General features: G+C 35.8%; 1 protein-coding gene and 1 long non-coding RNA gene across 2 annotated transcripts; one reads left to right on the top strand and one right to left on the bottom strand.

Annotated features, from left to right (window-relative positions):
* Nucleotides 1-2469: 2469 nt before the first annotated feature.
* Nucleotides 2470-5935, top strand: LOC110916417. The gene is made up of 3 exons (XR_004884938.1): nucleotides 2470-2585; nucleotides 2708-2774; nucleotides 5870-5935. It is a non-coding gene; the product is annotated as an uncharacterized LOC110916417 (long non-coding RNA).
* A 6373-nt stretch (nucleotides 5936-12308) lies between these two features.
* On the bottom strand, nucleotides 12309-13688 carry LOC110919004. The gene has a single exon (XM_022163284.1). It carries the CDS (start codon nucleotides 13686-13688, stop codon nucleotides 12309-12311), a length of 1380 nt encoding a protein of 459 aa, XP_022018976.1.
* Nucleotides 13689-20974: the final 7286 nt, after the last annotated feature.

Genomic DNA, 20974 nt, shown 5'->3' with positions numbered 1-20974 from the left:
TCTCGTGCGGAAACTCGTGCCGGCCCAAAACCTGTTGCAATCCGAAACCCGTCCGTGCAGAAACCCGTGTCGGCCCGAAACCCGACCCGAACCGACCCGTTTCTTTAAGACACTAACCCACATCGACCCATTTCTTTAATGTTGTCGACCCGCTTTGACCCGAAAATAACAAGATGGAATTTAAAGTGACCCATTATGACCCAATTAGTTAAAATATTTTACCCAAATCAACCCATATAATTTTAAAAACAACCTAAATTGACTCATTTGGAAGGCTTTGGGTCAAGATTGCCCCCTCTAGCTGTTTGTTTACTTTTTAATGGTCTTTTAATGGTCAAATCTCTCCAACACTTAATGGTTCAGACTGTTTGTTTCGCGAGCAAATGTCTTAATGGTTAAGCACTATATTGACTCTGAATGGTTAAGACTTCTAATCTGAATTGGTTAGACATTTGCCTCTAAACGGTTAAGCATTATACTGGATCTTAATGGTTCAGACATCTTACTAGTTCAGCACTTAATGGTTCAGACCTCTTACTCTTACTGGTTCAGCACTTAACCATTCAGATGTTGCCAAACAGCCCCTTATTTGTGTACTAGAAGGGGGTGAACGCGTGATCGCATTACGGACGTAAATGAACCGAGCGTTCAGCGAAAAAAAATACTAGAAATATACGAAAATATGAATGGTTTGGTTTGATTCGGTTCGGTTAATTTTGACTAAACGATTGTACAAAAAAAACCGATAACCGGTTTTTAGTTAATCTGATTTTCGGTTACTCACTTTTAAGTTAATTCAGTTTTTGGTTGATTAAGGTTCGGTTTTAATCAACGATTCACTTGTTGTTCACCTTTAGACACTGTTAATCACGTAACATATCAATTCTTTTAATAAAAAAAAAATAACTATAGTAATGTTATACTCAAGTTAAAGAAAATAAAATACTCGTTTTTATGGTCTACCTTAAAAAATATATTTATGTACAAAAAAGTTATAGCCGTTTAAGAATTGTGGAGTAGTTATTTTTTATAAGGAAAATAAAATGCAACTATTAACCAATTAATCAGATTATGGCTAAAAACGAGAGATTAAAGAATAATTAGTGTTTGAAAGACTAACTTATCATAATTTTAGGATTCTACTTTATGCATTAAAATTCAAAAAATCTCTTAAAATGCTCTTTCTAAATATTATAATATATTTCTAATTATCTATCTCTTATACTAGAGCAAAATAATGTTGACTATTTGACTATGATGTGGCAGTGCTACTTATTCAGAGAATTGTGAATTGGGCGGCATTTGTTTTCTCCTCCATACGCTCTTTCTTTCAAACCGTCTATTTTGTGCCTCAATTAGGAAACCACAATCAATTTTCAATCAATTCAATTCATTCTCCAAAATTTATGAATACGTTTCCTTTATTCCCTCTTCATCATGCTCTATAAACCCTAAAGGAATCAACACTGGTTACCGATTGATTCATTATGATGGAATGACGGATCTTTCAAATGTCGTTGATGAACAGCAAGCAGAGTCCGAATCATGGTGAACGCAAAGCTAAAGATAGCCTCAATCAGGTATAAAATTCATCAATTATGTTTCAACCCAGTTGATTTGCGATTGTTGTTGATGTCTCTATGTGATTCTCCTCTATCTCTAATCCATTCACAAACCCAAGATTTCAATCTAAAGCAACTGGCGATCTTTACTTTATGTATCATTCATATATGTTCGTATTTTAGGGTTTTTTAAACAACTGTTATTTAATCTAAAATCTGAATCTTGAATCGTGTTTGATTTTTTTTTATAAATGCTCATCTTTTAATCTTGAATCGTTTTTAGTGATCTTTATTGTATTTATCATTCATATATGTTCGTGTTTGATGTTATTCAATGTGGTGATGTTTTTTTTATATATGCTCATCTTTTTAATGGTTAAACTTGACATTGGATCTGATGAGTCACCGATTAGATGATCTCCAGGAATTTGTAGTTTATATAAGTATGGTGATTTCTCTTTTTTTATTTCAATGTTACGATGTTAGGGGTACCATATAGTTGACATGTTTTTACAGATCTTTGTGTTAATAAGTTGTTGACCTGCAATTTTGTGTTTCATAGTACTTTCAAATGCCAATAAAAGATTTATGTACGATGTAGGTATGCTCAAGATTCAATTAGGAGCTGGCGATGATGATGATAAGTATTTTTCCAATGGTAAATACTTAACACTTCCTGTATTATAATACCACTAATTTAATATCATATAGTTGACTAGTGTCTAAGAGATTTGTATTGTTCTGATAGTTTTTAGGGATTTTGCAAAGTTCAGTTTTGAACGATGAGGATGCTTATCGAAGGGCGGTTAAAGAAGCGTTTCCTGGTTATATGCAGAAACTAGGGCTTCTTTTACCTCATCTCAATCATGGAGTAGAGGAACAGGTGTTACAAACTATTTTTAAAGAATGTAAAAAGTCTTTTTTCGCTTCCACTTGAATAGAAGATGAAACTGGAATGCAAAGGATACATGGGCTTTTCTCGGATTTATGTGGAGAACCTTGATTCTTCCACCAATTCTAAAGGTAACTTCTTTTCAACATTAGCTAATTCTACGGCTCCATTAACAAGATTATTCAAGTGTTTTCTTTAAACTACCAACTACAGAGAATTAGAGATCAATATTAAAATGATTATGTATCTTCAGTTATTCATAACCTTTTATGCATCTGCGGTTATACTTGCTCGAGGTTTCGTTTGAAGATGATCATTTGGTACTTGAATCTTAAAGTTCTGCCTTTTTTATTTAGCCTTTTGTTATTAAGTATTTTGGGCTATGATCTTAAAAAACTATATTGCTTTTAATTTCGTATTGGTATTTGACACACTAAAAAGATTAAAAAATAGTATTCGAACACAAAGTGTTTTTGGTCAAGCAGACCCAAACCAAAAACTACAGGTTTTGTGATCATATATGTACTTTTAAAGTATCAAGAGCTTTAACAATTCCACTTCTTTTTGTGTGATGCAACAGTGGCTGCATTACGGTTCCTACGATGATGATGATGTTCATTGTCGTTATTACAGGTAAACTGATTTTGTATGCTTCCTACGATGATGATGATTAAACAACTATTTGGGTAAAAAGAGTTATGAAAAAGAGGAATTATAATTTTGGTTTTGAATAAAGCACACTCTTTTAATTGTTTTCGGGTCGGATTTTAGAAAACGAAAGCATTTACATGGTGACCTTTTTTATATTTACAAAATCACTCAGAGATTAGTCATTGTTATTATGGATGTTTGAAGTTGGCTGGTGTTTGATTTGTGGTCTGCTAGGATTTTGATGAAGCAACTGCAGAACTGGATACCCTTGGAGAGGATTCTTACAAGGACAACACCCTGATTATGCAGCTTCTTCGCGATAACCTCACGTTGTGGACTTACGACTTGCAGGTTGGCTTTTTTCTGTCGGTTGGATCTTTAACTATAATGGGTTCTTGCTATCTATGTATCAACTATCAATTGCAATGTTGGTTTTATGTAGGGGAGCAGTGCGGAGGAAATTAAAGAAGAACCTAAGGCCGGTAAGTAACGACTTTCCTTTTTTCCTCACGACCGATCTATGGTTTGTAACTGTTTGCTTTTTGATTGAAAAAAATGCTATGCTTTACGAGTACCGAGCACTAGGAATTTCATGAATTTGTATTCTGAATATTATGCCTAATTTTATTGTGAAAATTAAGCAGCATCACCAACTATTCAGATGAACCACGCTCATCTTATGCATTTGATCGAACAGGGTATATGCGAGTATAAAGTCGAATCTGATAGTTTTTTATGTCTGTTGAATCGGGCCAGGCTCTCGAATGAATTACAGTTATTTGAAATTGATTAACAACTCCTACACCAGGTATAATATTGATTAGAGTGAGATATTGAAGTGGTGACTATGAGGCTACACTTATGAAGGAGATAAAATTGTTATTTATAGCTTTAACGAATGACCGTGATATCACGTTAAGACTCCGACTTTTGTCCGGAGGTTTGTTGTATCCGATGTCCGGAGGTTGAGTTGTCTTCTGAAGTTTGATGAGGATATCTTTCTCAATAAATGGGGTTATTTTGAGATCTTTCTAAATGATGGGTTTTTTTGGGATATAAACGGGGTCTTTCTTTACGTTTTAAAAGTGGCTTCTCCATGAATAGCAAGTCCGGATGATAACACATGGGTGTAAACAAGTCAAATGATACGTGAGTTATTTGACATCAGCTAATTAAAAGCATGAATTAAGACAAGCTTAATCGGCCCTAGCTATATAGGCTTTCTTAGTTTAAACTTTAATCAGCGACTATGAAATTTGGTATTTTTCTTCAACCCGTACTTGGCAACAACCAAATATTAGTATAGTAATGTATCTAAATTGGTTGTTGTATATGGCGTGTATAAACTTCGATTGCTTATTCAAGATTATATGCATATTAGAGGGTACACTAAGTCATTTGGGAGTTGCTTATTCACCCCCACAACACTATCCAGTTGTTATTATATACTATTGTATCTAATTTTTTTCCCTAAGTTTATCTCATGGTTGATATTTTTTTTTATTAAAACACAGGTACAGGAACACTCTACATCCTGACTGTATTACCGACTTTTTTATGTGATTCGCTACTACCTCTCTTCGTTAATTCCATATTTGTTTTATCAAATAAGTTAATTTAATGTCACTCTTATAACCCACTTTGCAGGGCAAGACGACAAATACAAGAGGCATTCACATTCTCAGATAAATTGCACAAGGTCATATATCACCCTTACGTTCTTTTTAATTTTAATACTTATAAGAATACCATAAATATATTATTGTCATAGCTTTTTTATATAACGATGGTGTTTGTTGCCGCGAAAGACGAGAGTACACACAAAAAAGTTAGCTCTTCTGCTAAGTTATGCATCAACGGTGAGCTACTTTTGAATAATTAGTTTTTATTGATAATTGTTGTGTGATTTTTCGATGAATCGGGTGATGACAACGGTGTTGAAGATGCCATTACACTGCCGAGGATGCATTAAGAAGATTCAAGATCTGGACAGGAAGACCGAGGGTAAATAACTATTTATGTGAGTAAATAACTATTTATGGATATCATATTTTGAGTAGTGCGAGTGACACCATCTTTTAACGTTGTTAACTATCGGTGTGAATGTTTACAGGGTTTGTGGAGATATCGATTGATAAGAGCAATGATTTTGTGAGGGTGAAAGGAGCAATGGACATGAAGTTATTGACGACAACTTTAAGGACAAAATGAATAGAGTGGTGGAAAGAAGGGGAAGGGTTACAGGGAGGGGGAAGGGAAGGGAAGGGAAGTGGTGTTGGTGGGCCGACAATGGCTGGGTATAGCCATAGGATGGAGTATTTTGCTGGTCAAGGTCAATACAAGTATTCACAATATGTAAGTTAACCTAGTTTTGTCGCTTTAGACTATGCATGAAGTTTTTTAATCAAGATATGAGAAGTTAGGGTTTTCTTTGAATTCGCAGTAAGATTTCTACTTTCAAGATTTTACTGAAGAGGTGGCAATTTCAACTGGTATCTCTAACGGGTCAAACATATAAAATAAAAAATATTTAGATAAAACCTTCTTCTCAACCAAGTTATTCGACAAGTTATATTATTATTGATTGCTTATAAAAATCGTTAAGCTTTTTGGGTCAACAAAACATGGTCTGATCTGTTTCAACCTATGCTAGAAAAATATAAAGTTTTTGGTGTTGAGTCGTTACTCAACCTCCCTATATGTACTTTTAAAGTATCAAGAGCTTTAACAAGTCCACTTTTTTTTTCTTTTGTGATGCATTCAGGTACCAGATGTGGGTCTCAATTTTGTGGTGTATGAATCTTTAAAGATTGGTTGGTTAAATCAAGACCATTTGGGCTAGCTGAGGACGTTGAGTTGAATTTGACAACCAAACGCCAACTAGGGATGAGATCGGTACCAACCGGTACCGGTACCAAAAATCCCAAACATTTGGGTACCGGTACCTACCGATATTTGAAGGTAAAAACCGGTATCGAAAACATTAAATGTTGGTACAGAATGGGTACCGAAAATCGAATCAGTTCGGGAAATTTGGTACCGGTACTCGGTAACATTTGCTCATCCCTACGCCAACATAGTGGTTCGCGTGGGTTTGGAGGAGGCCGAGTCCTAAGTCTTGCGCGTTGGTAAGACCAGATCTATTATTTTGTTATGAGGTTTAGTGATATGTACATGTTATATCTCAATATACTACTCTGGCATGTCTTTGCCAGACCTCTTGTGATATTGTTTAGGATTGAAAGAGTATTATCACATTCTCAGATAGTTTTTGTAATGTGGCTATTAAAATTATTAGCATAAATGATGAAGTTAATTTAAGTGTTTTTTTTAAATCTATTTTGGGTGTTTTGGTTAACCTTTGTATGGTGACATTACTTGCAGATAGTTCCATCATAACAAGCAAAGTGAAACAAACCATGATGTTCCTTTTTTAAAATGGTTGATTATGGTGCTAAGAATTATAACTAGCAAACCGGAACAAATCATAATGTTCCTTTTAAAATGGTTGATTATGGTGTTAAGAATCTCTCATGGTTAATATGTTCTCATTAAAGCAAGCATTCTTTGTCTTAGATGTTTTACACGTAATAAGGAACATCATATTTTTGTCACTTAAAACTTATGCATTGCCAAAGTTATAAAAAAACATTATTTTTTATTATGAACAATAAAAATAACTTTTTTCAAGTAAAAAGAAAAACGTTGTGACTAACAAATTTTTCTTAGGGTTAATTACATGGATGGTTGTTGTGGTTTACTCTCATACTACATGTTTGTCCCTAACTATAATTAATTATGTGGTCGAGTTGGTCACTAATGGATGACAAAGATGATTAGCATGGCGCTTGGTTTTTAAAAGTCTGAGGCGTACTAAGGCGATAAGGTCCTGAGTTGAGACGCAGGGCGTAAGAGCATGTCGTTTTTCTTACATCATTTCATGTAGTTCTATCACTTACATGATTTCTCTCCTTTTACATTTGTCGTCATAGGAAAGTCAGGTTGATCATCAGCATTCAACAATAACAATGTAGGCATGCACTCTGTATCTATTAACAATATTTATTTCTTTCACAATGGAATAATGGCGCACTCTAAGGTGATATGTTAATATCAAATAATTTATTAATTAGGAGTCAAAGGTACGGTTAAAGGTTGGACGTTTTGTATTTATATTCTTATGTTATGATTCACATACTTTATTTCGGTTGTTCTGTATCTATCTTTAAAATATTCCCCCCCCCTTTTATCCTTCATGTGAAATCAAAGTTATATTTAATATAGTGATTGTTTATCTATCTGTTAGACTGGACGGTATATTTCAACAATTTTAAGTTATATATTTGTGTGTTAAACCACCCGCAAAACTCGCTGGGTCTTACAACCTTCTAAAGAAAAGAAAAGCCATCAAAATAAATAAATTATTTACGAACAATGAATGTTGTATATAAAGAGATCTTCAATGAGTTGTGAAATATTTATGGTTTTCATGTATTTTCGTTATTTCACGTACTTTCTATGATTTATGTTTATATTTGAATGTACATGTAATAAATTATTTACATATTAAAGTATAATTTTTTGTTGTGTAGCCACCCGTGTATCACACGGGTACTTACACTAGTTATAATATAGATTAGATATTTAGAATGATTATTGGTGCATTACAAGGATGACAAAAGAACTCAGGTGTAAATTTGAAATTCAAAACATTCAGATGTGTGATGGGTATGTGTTTTAAAATTTTTGATGGGTTTGTATTACTTGGCACATGTTCAATTACTATAACTCACTAACCCACATTCAAACCATATATATTTATACATAGTTAATTACAAGAATAAGATTGAAGATCATGTACATTAATTTAAAAGTGTGAGAAATATTGTGGAGATTACATGTGTCCTCAATTTAAATTAATTTAAAAGGGTAAACAAGTAATTTCTTATTGATTTAATTAATTGATAACATTCCATAACCGCCACCCTTAATTATAGGAATACGAAATAAAAATTAATCTACGAATTTGTGTCATCTCGTACATCAATTATTAATTCTGAAGATCGCAGAATTAAAATTTATAGAGTGTTATATAGTGATGGATGCAGAATGAAGGTTTTTATATAACACTACAAATCTATATAAAACACTACGAATAGCATATAACACCATATAACCCTTTTATAACTCTATATAACACTACAACATTATATATAACACTGCAACCACCATTCAGAACTGTATAGTGTTATATATTTTTTATAGTGTTACATAGTGTTATATGATGTTATATGGTGTTATATAGTGTTTTTTGGTGTTATATAGTGTTATATGATGGATGTATAATGTTATATAGTGTTATATGGTGTTATATGGTGTTATATGGTGTTATATGGTATTATATGGTGTTATATAGTATTATTTAGAGTTATATAGTGTTATAGTGTTATATTTTTCTGATAGCATGTCTATGATAGATGTATAGTGTTATATATTGTTATATAGTGTTATACGGTGTTATATGGTGTTAGTGTGTTACATAGTGTTATACGGTGCTCTATGGTGTTATATCTATCTCTATTATTAAAGCAAAATAACTTTGACTCTTTGACTATGATGTGGCATAGCTATTTAGCTAGATAATTAGGTTTTGAGCAGCAATCTTCCTTTCTCTACATTCTCCTTCAATTTCATATAAGCGGCAAAAAGTTTCTCAATTCTCCTTCAATAAATTTTGTAACCGCTAATGTGCTCTTCATATGTAAACCACCTATTAACATTCTTCAATATGGAAACCTAATATATTCTCAATTAATTCCAATCATCTCTAAGATAATGAATTCGTTCCCATTATCAATTGTAAACCCTAGATTGATAACCAGATTCTTCACATGGCTTCTCAAAACCATTTTTTGATTCCACGCCGCTGTGCTCTCCAACAATCCCTTCAATAGCGGCTACACGAGAGGATCCCTGATTCCAGTTAAATCAAGCAATGACGTTCAACGAGCCGTGAATGGAGCCGAGTATCAGCTTCGTTAAAGCTCTCAGGTTTGATTTCAATTTTAGGTTAATTTGATTCCTCATTTGTGTTTTATTTTAGATCTGGTTGTTGTTTCGATTTTGCATTTCTTTTTCACCATGATATTGAATAAAACCATTTTCTTTATCCGATTTGGGTTTCATAAATCCCAATATTAACATCAAGATTATAATATATGATGATGCGTCAGGAGTTTTTAAATGATATCTGATGATGCGTTCGTTCTTCATATTCATGACCAATGTTCTTCACTTAATTACAGGTATGTGTGTAATCAATTCTTTTTATATTCTACCATATAGATATCTTTTTTTTTGTTGATTCAAGATAAATATGGATTCCTCAGGAGCGGGTTTGATTAGTCCCGTGAGTTCATCTCTCTTGCTTCTTATTTGATTGCAAAAACTAGGGTTAGGGTTTTGAGTTTTGTTGATTTAAGCACTTACCATTTTTGTTTTGTTCAATTTGTGTGGTTTCAGGAGACAAGAACGATTGGATATTTTTGTACGATTCTGGATTATCTGGATTATTGACGTGATATCGTAGTTACATGCAAATTTAATCCAATTACTACTAATAGATAGTGGTAAGTGGGTATCGAACACAGGGAGTTTGTGGAAAATGTGTTGATTATATAGCTTTGTAAATTAACTACAATTAATCTAATGTGCAGAAACTAAAAATCAAGAGTTTGGATTGTTTGATTTAAAAACTAATTTATTAACTAATTGCTAATCAAAATTGGATTGTAATTCAGATTATGAGAGAATGACCATCTTAGGTTTCGGTTTCTGTTAACACTTGTGCAAAATTCCAACTAGAAAGAGTTACATAGACATAACTCATGTACAAACATTTGTTGTGATAAAAGGGAACAAAGTACTCGGATTATATTAACGCGAGGTTGTTTCCCGATGATCAATTAATCAATATCCAACCCTAACCCTTCCCGTAATATCTCGATTGTCAACGACACCAAGAACGTATGATTTAGACTAGAATTGAAACATCAATTAAAAAACTACAATCAAATATTCATACACCATGATAAGCAAAGCAAACACACCAAGTTATCATTCTAGAAATACAGGAAAAACACACAAGAGTCATAGAGAAACCTTCACCTAAGATGATCACCGAAAGCTTAGCCGGACATTGCTTGGTGGATCATCATAACATCAAGTTTATAGTTCATACGAATCGAAAGACAAAACGGAATGTTAGAAATTGTTCACAAACACTATCCAAAGCCAAAATTCGCCCCCAAAGTGCAGAGAAACGTCTCCAATCATGAATGACTTGAAAAGACACATGAAAACGGTTTTTAATGAGCAGTTACGTTTTTTCCTCGCTGCCTCTACCGTAACTTACGGTAGCTACCGTAAGTTACGGTAGCCTTCAAACTGATACGCTGGAACTAGACTGTGTTACGGTAGAAATCTGGGTTTTTTCAGGGCTACCGTAATTTACGGTACCCACCGTAAATTACGGTGGACCCCTGAAATCTTTGTTTTGTTTCTTCTTTCCATCCTTGCTTGACCCGTTCCACTCCAGTCCTTCCGAAACAACGTTTTCTCCATTTTTAAGCTCCAAAACATACCTGAAACATAAGCAACTGTAGTCATCTAATTCAAGATAATTACACGATCAAATGCGGGATTAACACATCTTTTACCATCATAAAGGGTTGTCCTATGGACCACCCGTCACATCCCCACACTTAACCGTTGTTTGTCCCAAGCAACTCATCAAAACCATTTTCAATACAAGCGATCAATATAAATCAAGCAATAACATGTTGTCCTTTTACTAACCCTTTCTTAACACCCAAAATAACACACCCCTCGCTATATCTCTCCTCTCGGCAACAAGTAAGCACTAGCATTTGTAAGCTAGACACACAAAAGGCAAACGGGTGATTGCACAACTATAGGCTTGTAGCTAAATCGGTCCTTCTCCTAACAAGTGCCAAACATGAATGCAAATCAAAGGGGCTTTAAGGTTGTAACGTGGCTAGGTGTACGGGTAGGAAATGGAATATATATGTAGTAGCGAAGAACTTAACCCGGTCTTTTATTACACAATGAAACAAATAAATAAAACAAAGACTTTTAAATACAAAATAACTCATACATCATTTTTTTCATTTTTTTTATTTTTGCTTTTTCACCTTTTTTTTTCTTTTCTTTTCTTCTTTTTTTTTTCTCAACATAGAGGAACATCCAACATAACATAACTAAACACAACTATAATAACTATTAACACTACAAGACCGGGTCAAATCGGGTAAATTTTTAGGGAACTACGTAAGGGTTTACAAATGATTGGCTTTCGGCACAAAATGGGCAACTAAATGTCCAAACCCCCGCCCCTCTCACTACCAAGCTCATATATATAATTTATGAGGTCCAACCCCCCAAATCCCACACTCGCACACACTAAGACGAGGCTACCTAAATGCCCTTATCCTTTCTACATTCATGTTTAACTAAGGTCTCAAACCAAAATCAAGCACAAGTTCTAATGCACCCTCATCCTTTGCCACTCCCATCAAAGACAATCATTATTTATTTACAATTGTGGCTTCAACTCTCACCAAGAAAAAGGGTAATTAAGGGTTGCTGGTGTGTCACTCGGGGTAGTACAAGGTGTTCAAATTCCAACAATGTTTCACTTGATTTAAAAATTTTTAAAACCATCAAAAATTTCCCCCCATCCCCACACTTGGGATACATTGACCCCAATGTATGGTTTTGGGAAGTAGTGATCGCTAAAACCATTCAACATCAACCAAAAGCTTAAAATCTCAAACCCCAAATTTCTTTTTTTAACATAAAGCAAACGAACTAACTACCAATATTTCAAAGCTAAAGAACATAACAAGACTAAGGAAAGAGTACATTGACCTGGTGAAGTTTGCCACAACAGATGTTGTAGATAATCCGACTTCCTATTACCACCTTCACCCAAATATCCGCACATCTTCCCCACACTTGAATGTCGCCATGGCCCTAAAACATAGAAAGATAAAAACAACAAGATCAATATAAAACCCTGGGTTGCCTCCCGAGCAGCGCTAAGTTTCGAGTCTTCAGCCAGACCGTGCCACCCCCATTTATGGTGGCTCAAAGAATCGGTTCCTGCCACTTCCATCACTACATCATGCCTTTGTGTAAAATGCATCCGTCCCGCTTCGATTCGGTGGGTAATCGAATACACTCCTACTTGATCCCGTATGCGTTTCTTCACGATTTGGTGGGTGATTTATTTTCATTCTTTGACACACATTTTTCATACAATCACTAGACTCACCACCCTTCCCCTCAATGGACTCATAACTAATCACTCTAGTTTGAACATCAAAGGACAACTTACGGTTCTTTTCGGTCATGGTAATAATCCCATCTCTACAATTGATTTGAGCATTTGCTGTGTATAGAAACGGTCGACCTAAGATTACCCTTTGTTGTGCTGCCATTTTGGTAGAAGCATAGTCTAGAACTAGAAAATCCACCGGATATTCAAACTCTCCCAACTGAATCTTAACATTCCTAACCATTCCCCGTGGACGCCTCCAACTTTCATCCGCCAAGCTCACCATGGTATCTACATCTTGCAGCGGGCCAAAGTCATACATGTCATATAACTCGCCTGATAGCATGCTCATGCCCGCCCCATAGTCCAACAATGCATGAGGAATTTTTAGTTTTCCCACTCGGATAGGCATAAGTGGTACTCCATGCTCTTTGTCATTTTCAACCCCGGCATCTTTTCCCATACCTGCACTCACTTGACAAGAAGAAGTCAGAAATGTTTCATTAAATTCACTACTAGGAACGGTACTTACCACATTGATATTAACACTTTTAATGTTTTTGGAATTTGTCACCGCATCACTTTGTAGTTGACATGATCCTTTCTTCAAGATTGCCACTTCACTTGCAAGTTGACCCATTTGAGTGGTCAAAGATTGGATAGCTTTATCACGGATTTCATCTTTTTGCATGCGAACATCGCCCATTTGATTTCTTCGCTGCATCTCTAGTTGCATTGCCTTTAGCATCTCCATAACTTCATTCCCACTTGATGAAGTTTGACCCGAAGAACCACTATGACCACCCGATTGTTGAAATTGACCTTGGTAGCCAAAATTGTTTCCACCCCGATAATTACCTTGATTGTATTGTTGACAAGGTGCAAAATTACCTTGAGCTCCTTGGAAATTTGGGTTAGCTTGATTCGCCGGGTTCCTATAACGGAAGTTAGGATGATTTCTTAACCCGGGGTGGTATGTGTTCGAGTGCATGTCAAAGTTTCGACTACCCCCTTGAATAGCATTCACCTCCTCCACTTGCTCTTCAACCATTCCTACCAAACATACTTCCGCCGTGTGGCCTATCTCATTGCAATTAGTGCACATGTTGTACACTTGATTCGTGGCTTGCACACCTACATTCTCGACTCCATGAACTTGTGGCCTTACTATCACATGCCTTGCCCGTCTTGAAGATTGAGCCTTCCTCTTTGAAGTAACCTCCATTTGCTCTAAGAATGCCTAATCATCATGCTCAAAGTTGGTACCAAAAGTACCGTTAGTGATTGACATTAAGTCACTAGCATCCTCCGAACTCAACCCCTCGTGAAAAGCATTCAACAACTCCCAAAGTTGTATACCATGATGTGGACAATTTTTCAGCATCATGTTAAAACGTTCAAACGCCTCATGAAACATCTCCCCCGGTTGTTGTTGGAAGCTTCGCAAGCTTCTCCTTGCATCATTTGTCTTTTGGGCCGTGAAAAACTCCTCTAAAAATATTTGCTGCATGTCGGCCCATGTATAAATTGATGCGGAGGGCAAAGTATGAAACCATCTTTTTGCTTTATCTTCCAAAGAAAATTGGAAGAGAACCAACTTGACATCGTCCGACAAAAAACCTTGACTCCCAATAGTGTTGCATATGGAATCATATGTCTCCAAGTGGAAATAAGGTTCTTCTGTTGCTAACCCTTTAAACTTTGGCAAACTTTGGAGTGCGATTGTCCTCACCTCAAAAGTCCTTCCATCCGGGTGATGGGGAATCACTACCAGAGAAGGATTGTTAGTGATAACGGGTCAGAAATGAGCTTCAATTCCCCGCACTACCTCTCGGTGATGTCTTCGTGGAGCACCCAATGGTACTCTTGGTTGACCTATTTGCCCTTGCATAGGCCCTTGAGGTGCAAATGGTGGCTGAAATTGGTATTGTTGCATTGGTGGTTGTTGAATCGGTCTTTGAAATTGAGGTTGTGTATTTTGTGAACGAATTTGATGTAAAGGCGTAGGACGTTGCAAGTGTGGCCCTTGTGGTCGAGTATGTTGTACCCCTGTCGATAACCTACCCATGTCTTGAATTTGTTGTAACGGTTGACTTTGTTGACCCGCTCCTCCTTGAGATCCCAAATTACCTCCATCACCCGCATAGTAAAAACCTTCCTCTTCGTACCCTCCAAATTCTTCTTCATAGCCCCCATCATACCCATCTCCTCCTATTCCCGAAGATTGCCCAAATGGAAAAGATGAATATTGAAAACCCGGTGGATTCGGTGGTCGATATGTAGAAGTAGCATGAATGATGGTTGAGCTTTGTGGTAGTGGGTAGGTAGAAGATGATTGACCCGTACTTGGGAAAAAATGTGAGAATGGTGGAATTGTAGTAGAAGGGCTAAAAGTAAGGGTAGGTTCAACTTGGGTAGTAATAAGTGATGTAGTAGTGTTGGTTGGTGTAACATCATGTGGTGGAGTAAGGTCGGTAGTGGTGTTAGGCATGGTGGTATTTGGTGAAGGTTGTGTTGATGATGGTATAAAAGGTGATGTTGTTTGATCCATTGTAGGTGGGATTTGTGAATCAACCATAATGTTTCTTGGTGTAATGGGTGAAGTGGGTGAACCAATGACCTTGTTTTCTCTTAACAAAACTCCGTTTTCACGCAAAGTTCTTTCAATTTCGGATCGAATGATAGCGGTGATGACTTGTGAGAGCCCCTAGTATGCATACACCTGTAGTACCTGCACACTAAACACAACCAGCGTAAACCCGAAAATAACAAAACAAAACTACTAAATTAACACACATTGCGCACTACTCCCCGGCAGCGGCACCAAAATTTGATGTGATGTCGTAGTTACACGCAAATTTAATCCAATTACTACTAATAGATAGTGGTAAGTGGGTATCGAACACAGGGAGTTTCTGGAATTGTGTTGATTATATAGCTTTGTAAATTAACTACAATTAATCTAATGTGCAGAAATTAAAAATCAAGAGTTTGGATTGTTTGATTTAAAAACTAAGTTATCAACTAATTGCTAATCAAAATTGGATTGTAATTCAGATTATGAGAGAATGACCATCTTAGGTTTCGGTTTCTGTTAACACTTGTGCAAAATTCCAACTAGAAAGAGTTACATAGACATAACTCATGTACAAACATTTGTTGTGATAAAAGGGAACAAAGTACTCGGATTATATTAACGCGAGGTTGTTTCTCGATGATCAATTAATCAATATCCAACCCTAACCCTTCCCGTGATATCTCGATTGTCAACGACACCAAGAACGTACGATTTAGACTAGAATTGAAACATCAATTAACAAACTACAATCAAATATTCATACACCATGATAAGCAAAGCAAACACTCCAAGTTATCATTTTAGAAATACAGGAAAAACACACAAGAGTCATAGAGAAACCTTCACCTAAGATGATCACCGAAAGCTTAGCCGGACATTGCTTGGTGGATCATCATAACATCAAGTTTATAGTTCATACGAATCGAAAGACAAAACGGAATGTTAGAAATTGTTCACAAACACTATCCAAAGCCAAAATTCACCCCAAAGTGCAGAGAAACGTCTCGAATCATGAATGACATGAAAAGACACATGAAAACAGTTTTTAATGAGCAGTTACGTTTTTTCCTCGCTGCCTCTACCGTAACTTACGGTAGCTACCATAAGTTATGGTAGCCTTCTAACTGATACGCTGGAACTAGACTGTGTTACGGTAGAAATCTGGGTTTTTAAGGGCTACCGTAATATACGGTACCCACCGTAAATTACGGTGGACCCCTGAAATCTTTGTTTTGTTTCTTCTTTCCATCCTTGCTTGACCCGTTCCACTCCAGTCCTTCCGAAACAGCGTTTTCTCCATTTTTAAGCTCCAAAACATACCTGAAACATAAGCAACTGTAGTCATCTAATTCAAGATAATTACGCGATCAAATGCGGGATTAACACATCTTTTAACATCATAAAGGGTTGTCCTATGGACCACCCATCAATTATCCGCGATATTAAGGCATCATCTTGGTTTGAAATGTTACAATAGGGTGTACAATGTTGTGGTTGATGAAGGTTATACGCGGCGAATCATACTTTGTGAGGTTCGGGAATACATTTTTCGTATGTCGTGACTGGGTGAAAGTTGTAGAGGGGATATCAATCAAATTTGCTTCGTTTGTTGTGTTTCAATATTTGGGTGATAGGAAGTTCCAACTTTCTCTTTTGTAACGCCTGAAGATACTAATGGAAGTGTTGATGGTGATTTGAAACAAGTGTTGATTTGTAACAATGAAGACTGTAAAGTTGAGGAAGTTACTGCAGTTGTGATGTATGTGGTGATGATTTTATATCATATATAAATTTAGATGATTTATTATAATTCTTATTAGGAAGTTTTGTGTTTTAATAATCATTTTTAAATCTTTGTAGATTCAGGATTCTCATACTGGTGCAGGATTGTTCTGGGACAAAAAGTTTTACTTTATTTGACAGGGAGGCTGCTGAGATTTTAGGAGTTTCGGCAACACAACTTCTTCAACAATATCAGCAAGTATGGCTTTTTAATCAATATTATTTATCTTTGCCATCAATACATATCATCATGTAATGTGTTGTAAATATTAATTTTGATTTCTATCATCAATATTTTTAAGATTTGACATATTTATAAGGAAAAAAAAGAGGGCGATGACGAGAAAATCAACCCAACCGAGTTTGAATGTTTGGTTAACAAAAAGTTTGCTTTTAGAATATGGGTTGGCAAGTTTAATGTTGATCAAAAGATTGATGGGTATGCTATTTATAAGTTAGGTGATGATGATGCCATTATCGACCAACTCGAGAAGAAGTTTGTGGAGTTTCGGGTATGATTTATTGTATACTTAAGACAACAAAAACAATATCATTAAGCGTGGGAGGTTTGTTATTAAGTTAATTGAAATGAATGTCTTTAAACTTATGTTGAATTTGCTTAATTTTGATTCTGTATTGTATGTTTAATTAGATGTTATAGCATTTCGATCAGGACATCAAATGGTGGGAGGCGAAGCAGGCGGAATGTAAGTCATTGTTTATCAAAGTTTCTCTAGAATTGAGATAAAGAAACCCTAAATTGGTTTTAGATCTGGTGATTACAAGTTTAATTTCTTGATTTTGTTGAGTGAGAGATTTCTTCTTAACATTGCCTTGGAATGTGAACCTTGCTAAAACAAAGTTTGAGTGCTAGGATGTTATGGTAGAGCTTATTGTTGATCTGGATTACCATGTTTACTCTCACAAGTAGGGATGTTATGCATCACTTTTTATGTTTTTAGCTTGAGATCGTTACAATTTAGGGTTTTTTTGCTTTTAAAATTTTATCCATGCATTACAATGTGACCTGGTAGAATTTGAATCTGATGCTGTTAGGTTGTTTTTGTGATTGTATCAATTTAGCTAGATGTTAAGGTTTCCGCTTCAATTCGGTTGTAGATTTTAAAACCGATCTTGATTGAAATTTGTATGATTGTGTGAATGTATGAATGATTCTGGTAAATAGGCAATCAATTAGTTTCGTATAGTTTATATAAAAAGAATTTTCTTAAACGAATTAGGAGAATTCACCGGTCATTTTAGTTTTTTATGTAAATTTGGTCATTATATGTTTTTGCAGGGTTTGTATCTTCTTGTGCAATATAAATTAGGGTTCTATAGGGCCCTGTTTGTATTAACATGGATTATCATGCTAATTATTCGAATTAGGATGTAGTAAACTAACATCCACATCTATTCGGTGTTATTATGCTAACAGCTTCATTGGTTGGTTTTTAGACGAGTTATTTAAGTGGTATTGCTGGTATTTCGGCGAGTTATTAATTGAAGATAGACAAGTAAATGGAGATTTTAATGGAATGGGTACGAATTTAGAAAGCTATCTGAAATCCAAACATGCTTCTAATTTTTTGCCTACAACAAGAAGAATTGTGCAGTTTTCAAATGGGAAGGTGTGTTTTTGTTTGATGATTCAATTTCTGTAGTCATGATTTGGTTCGTATTTGTATTTGATGTTGTCTTTTTTTGCATGTGAGGGGCTAGGACCAAATGCCCGTGTCGTGTACATTGATGAAGGGTTTGATCTTTTTCATGTTGGACATGTTGAAGTATGTAGCTTGTTGATTTCTTATCTTTATGACTCATTATGATGGTCCATTAGATATGGTATTATCTCTTTGACTCTATTCTAGCCTTAGTTATCTAAAAGTAAAACTATATCACCCGCTAATTTCGCAGTTCACCCTCATCTCTTTTCAAACTTTTGGCACCTCCGAAAGGTAGAGCTTTTAGAAGGCTTGAAATTGTTTCTCCGCACCTACATTTTTGAAAGTCACACATCGAAACACATGTTCAGTAAAGTGTGTTGGATAACATCTTTTTATACGCCTAAGACGAACCTGGATGGAATCCAGTTGGTTCGTGCCATTATGTACACAAAGTTTTTGATGACTTTGTAAAATGGAGGTGGCAGCCATTTGGATGTAAAGTCCCAAGGTAATGAATTAATGATCATGGTTTCTCTTAAATACTTGAAATTTCTTGGTTGCTTCTTAATTGCATGATTATGATGTTATATGCTTAAATAAAAATGTGTAACGGGCCATACCAGGGTTCAGGTCAGATAGGTTCTGGTCGAGTGGGCTGTTAAAAAAAGATTCAATTTGGTTCGGGTCCAAATAGGTTCTAACCAATTTTGTCGGGTAACGGGTCATACGAGATTCAAGTTTGTTGCATTTTAAATGCTATGATTAAATTGGTATTTTATAGCGTGCTATACATGTACATATATTGCAGTATGATTTGTTTGGAATACAAAAAAAAAACATTTAACATGATATTTGAAGACATAACTGCATAACATCAGATTTGCAGTCAATAACATCTTGATTCATACCAAAATAAAGGTTACAAATGTGAATATGCTTCAATGATTTGTATAATGGTTTTTTTTCTGCGTTTTATGACGGACTTTCATCTACTGTGATATATTACGCCAACCTCTTTACAGGTCATTAATTAGATGCAACTAAAAGTATATTCACATTAAAGATAAACTAAAAGCATAATTTATTTTAAGAGAGTTAGATTTTAATAAATGGTTTGTCTTTAAAAGACATAAATAATCAATCTTTTAATATATTAATCATTTTGATGATTAAGAACTGTAAGATTTTGGTGATTACCATAATTTTCTAAGAACTTATTAAAAGTATTTACGGTATCTCTTTCATTGATTGAATACAATAATACATTGCGATATATATAGGGATTACAAGGCTAACTAATTCCCTATAAATATGGAGATACAATCGTTTCTAAATATGTAATAATATAGTCCGCTAATACTCCCCCTTAGTTTGAACGGGGGTTACGACACACGGACAAACTGGACCAAAAACTGTGAAACAACTGTCTGGAGAGGCCCTTGGTAAAAATATCCGCATATTGATAGGCGGCTGGGACGTGGAGGACACGAACATGACCAAGACGAACCTTTTCACGAACAAAATGAAGATCGATTTCCACGTGTTTCGTCCGCTGATGTTGAACTGGGTTCTCCGAGAGATAAATCGCGGATACATTGTCACAATACACAATTGTTGCACGGCGAAGAGGAACATGTAACTCAAGTAAGAGGTTGTGTAACCAACTTGTTTCAGCAACCGCATTAGCGACGCCCCGGTATTCTGCCTCAGCACTTGAACGAGATACTGTAGGTTGCCGTTTGGAAGACCATGAAACAAGATTATCACCAAGATAAACACAGTAACCCGAAGTTGAATGTCTAGAATCCAGACATCCACCCCAATCGGCGTCCGAGTAAGCTGTGAGGGTGGTGGCCGGAGACACCGTCAAGCGTAACCCATAATGAATAGTGCCTTGAATGTATCGAATAATCCGCTTCATGAAAGCAAATAAGGCTCCCTTGGAGCATGCATGAAAATGCATACCCTGTTGGACTGCATAAGAGATGTCTAGCCGCGTAAACGTAAGGTACTGTAACGCACCGGCGAGGCTGCGATATAATGTGCCATCGGGTAGCAAATCACCCTCCGTGGCACTTAGCTTTGAAGACGTATCAACCGGGGTTTCACATGGTTTGCATGAGGTCATGTTGGCACGGTGTAATATATTGCGTGCATATTGTGACTGATGAAGAAACATTCCATGAGCATCACGTTGAACAGTTACACCAAGAAAATGATGTAGATCTCCCAGATCGGTCATTGCGAATTCGGATGAAAGTAGCCGAATAATATATTGAAGAAAATATGTAGACGAAGCGGTTAGTATAATATCATCAACGTACAAAAGTAAATATGTTGTATTAGGACCGCGCCGATAAATAAACAGTGACGTATCACATAAGCTCCCCTGAAATCCATGCGACGTGATAAACGTTGAGAAACGGGTAAACCACGCCCGTGGTGCTTGCTTCAACCCGTATAACGACTTTCGAAGACGACATA

This window comes from Helianthus annuus, chromosome 16, assembly GCF_002127325.2.
Source record: "Helianthus annuus cultivar XRQ/B chromosome 16, HanXRQr2.0-SUNRISE, whole genome shotgun sequence".
Taxonomy (NCBI): Eukaryota; Viridiplantae; Streptophyta; class Magnoliopsida; order Asterales; family Asteraceae; genus Helianthus; species Helianthus annuus.
This window is presented reverse-complemented; position numbering and strand designations above follow the sequence as displayed.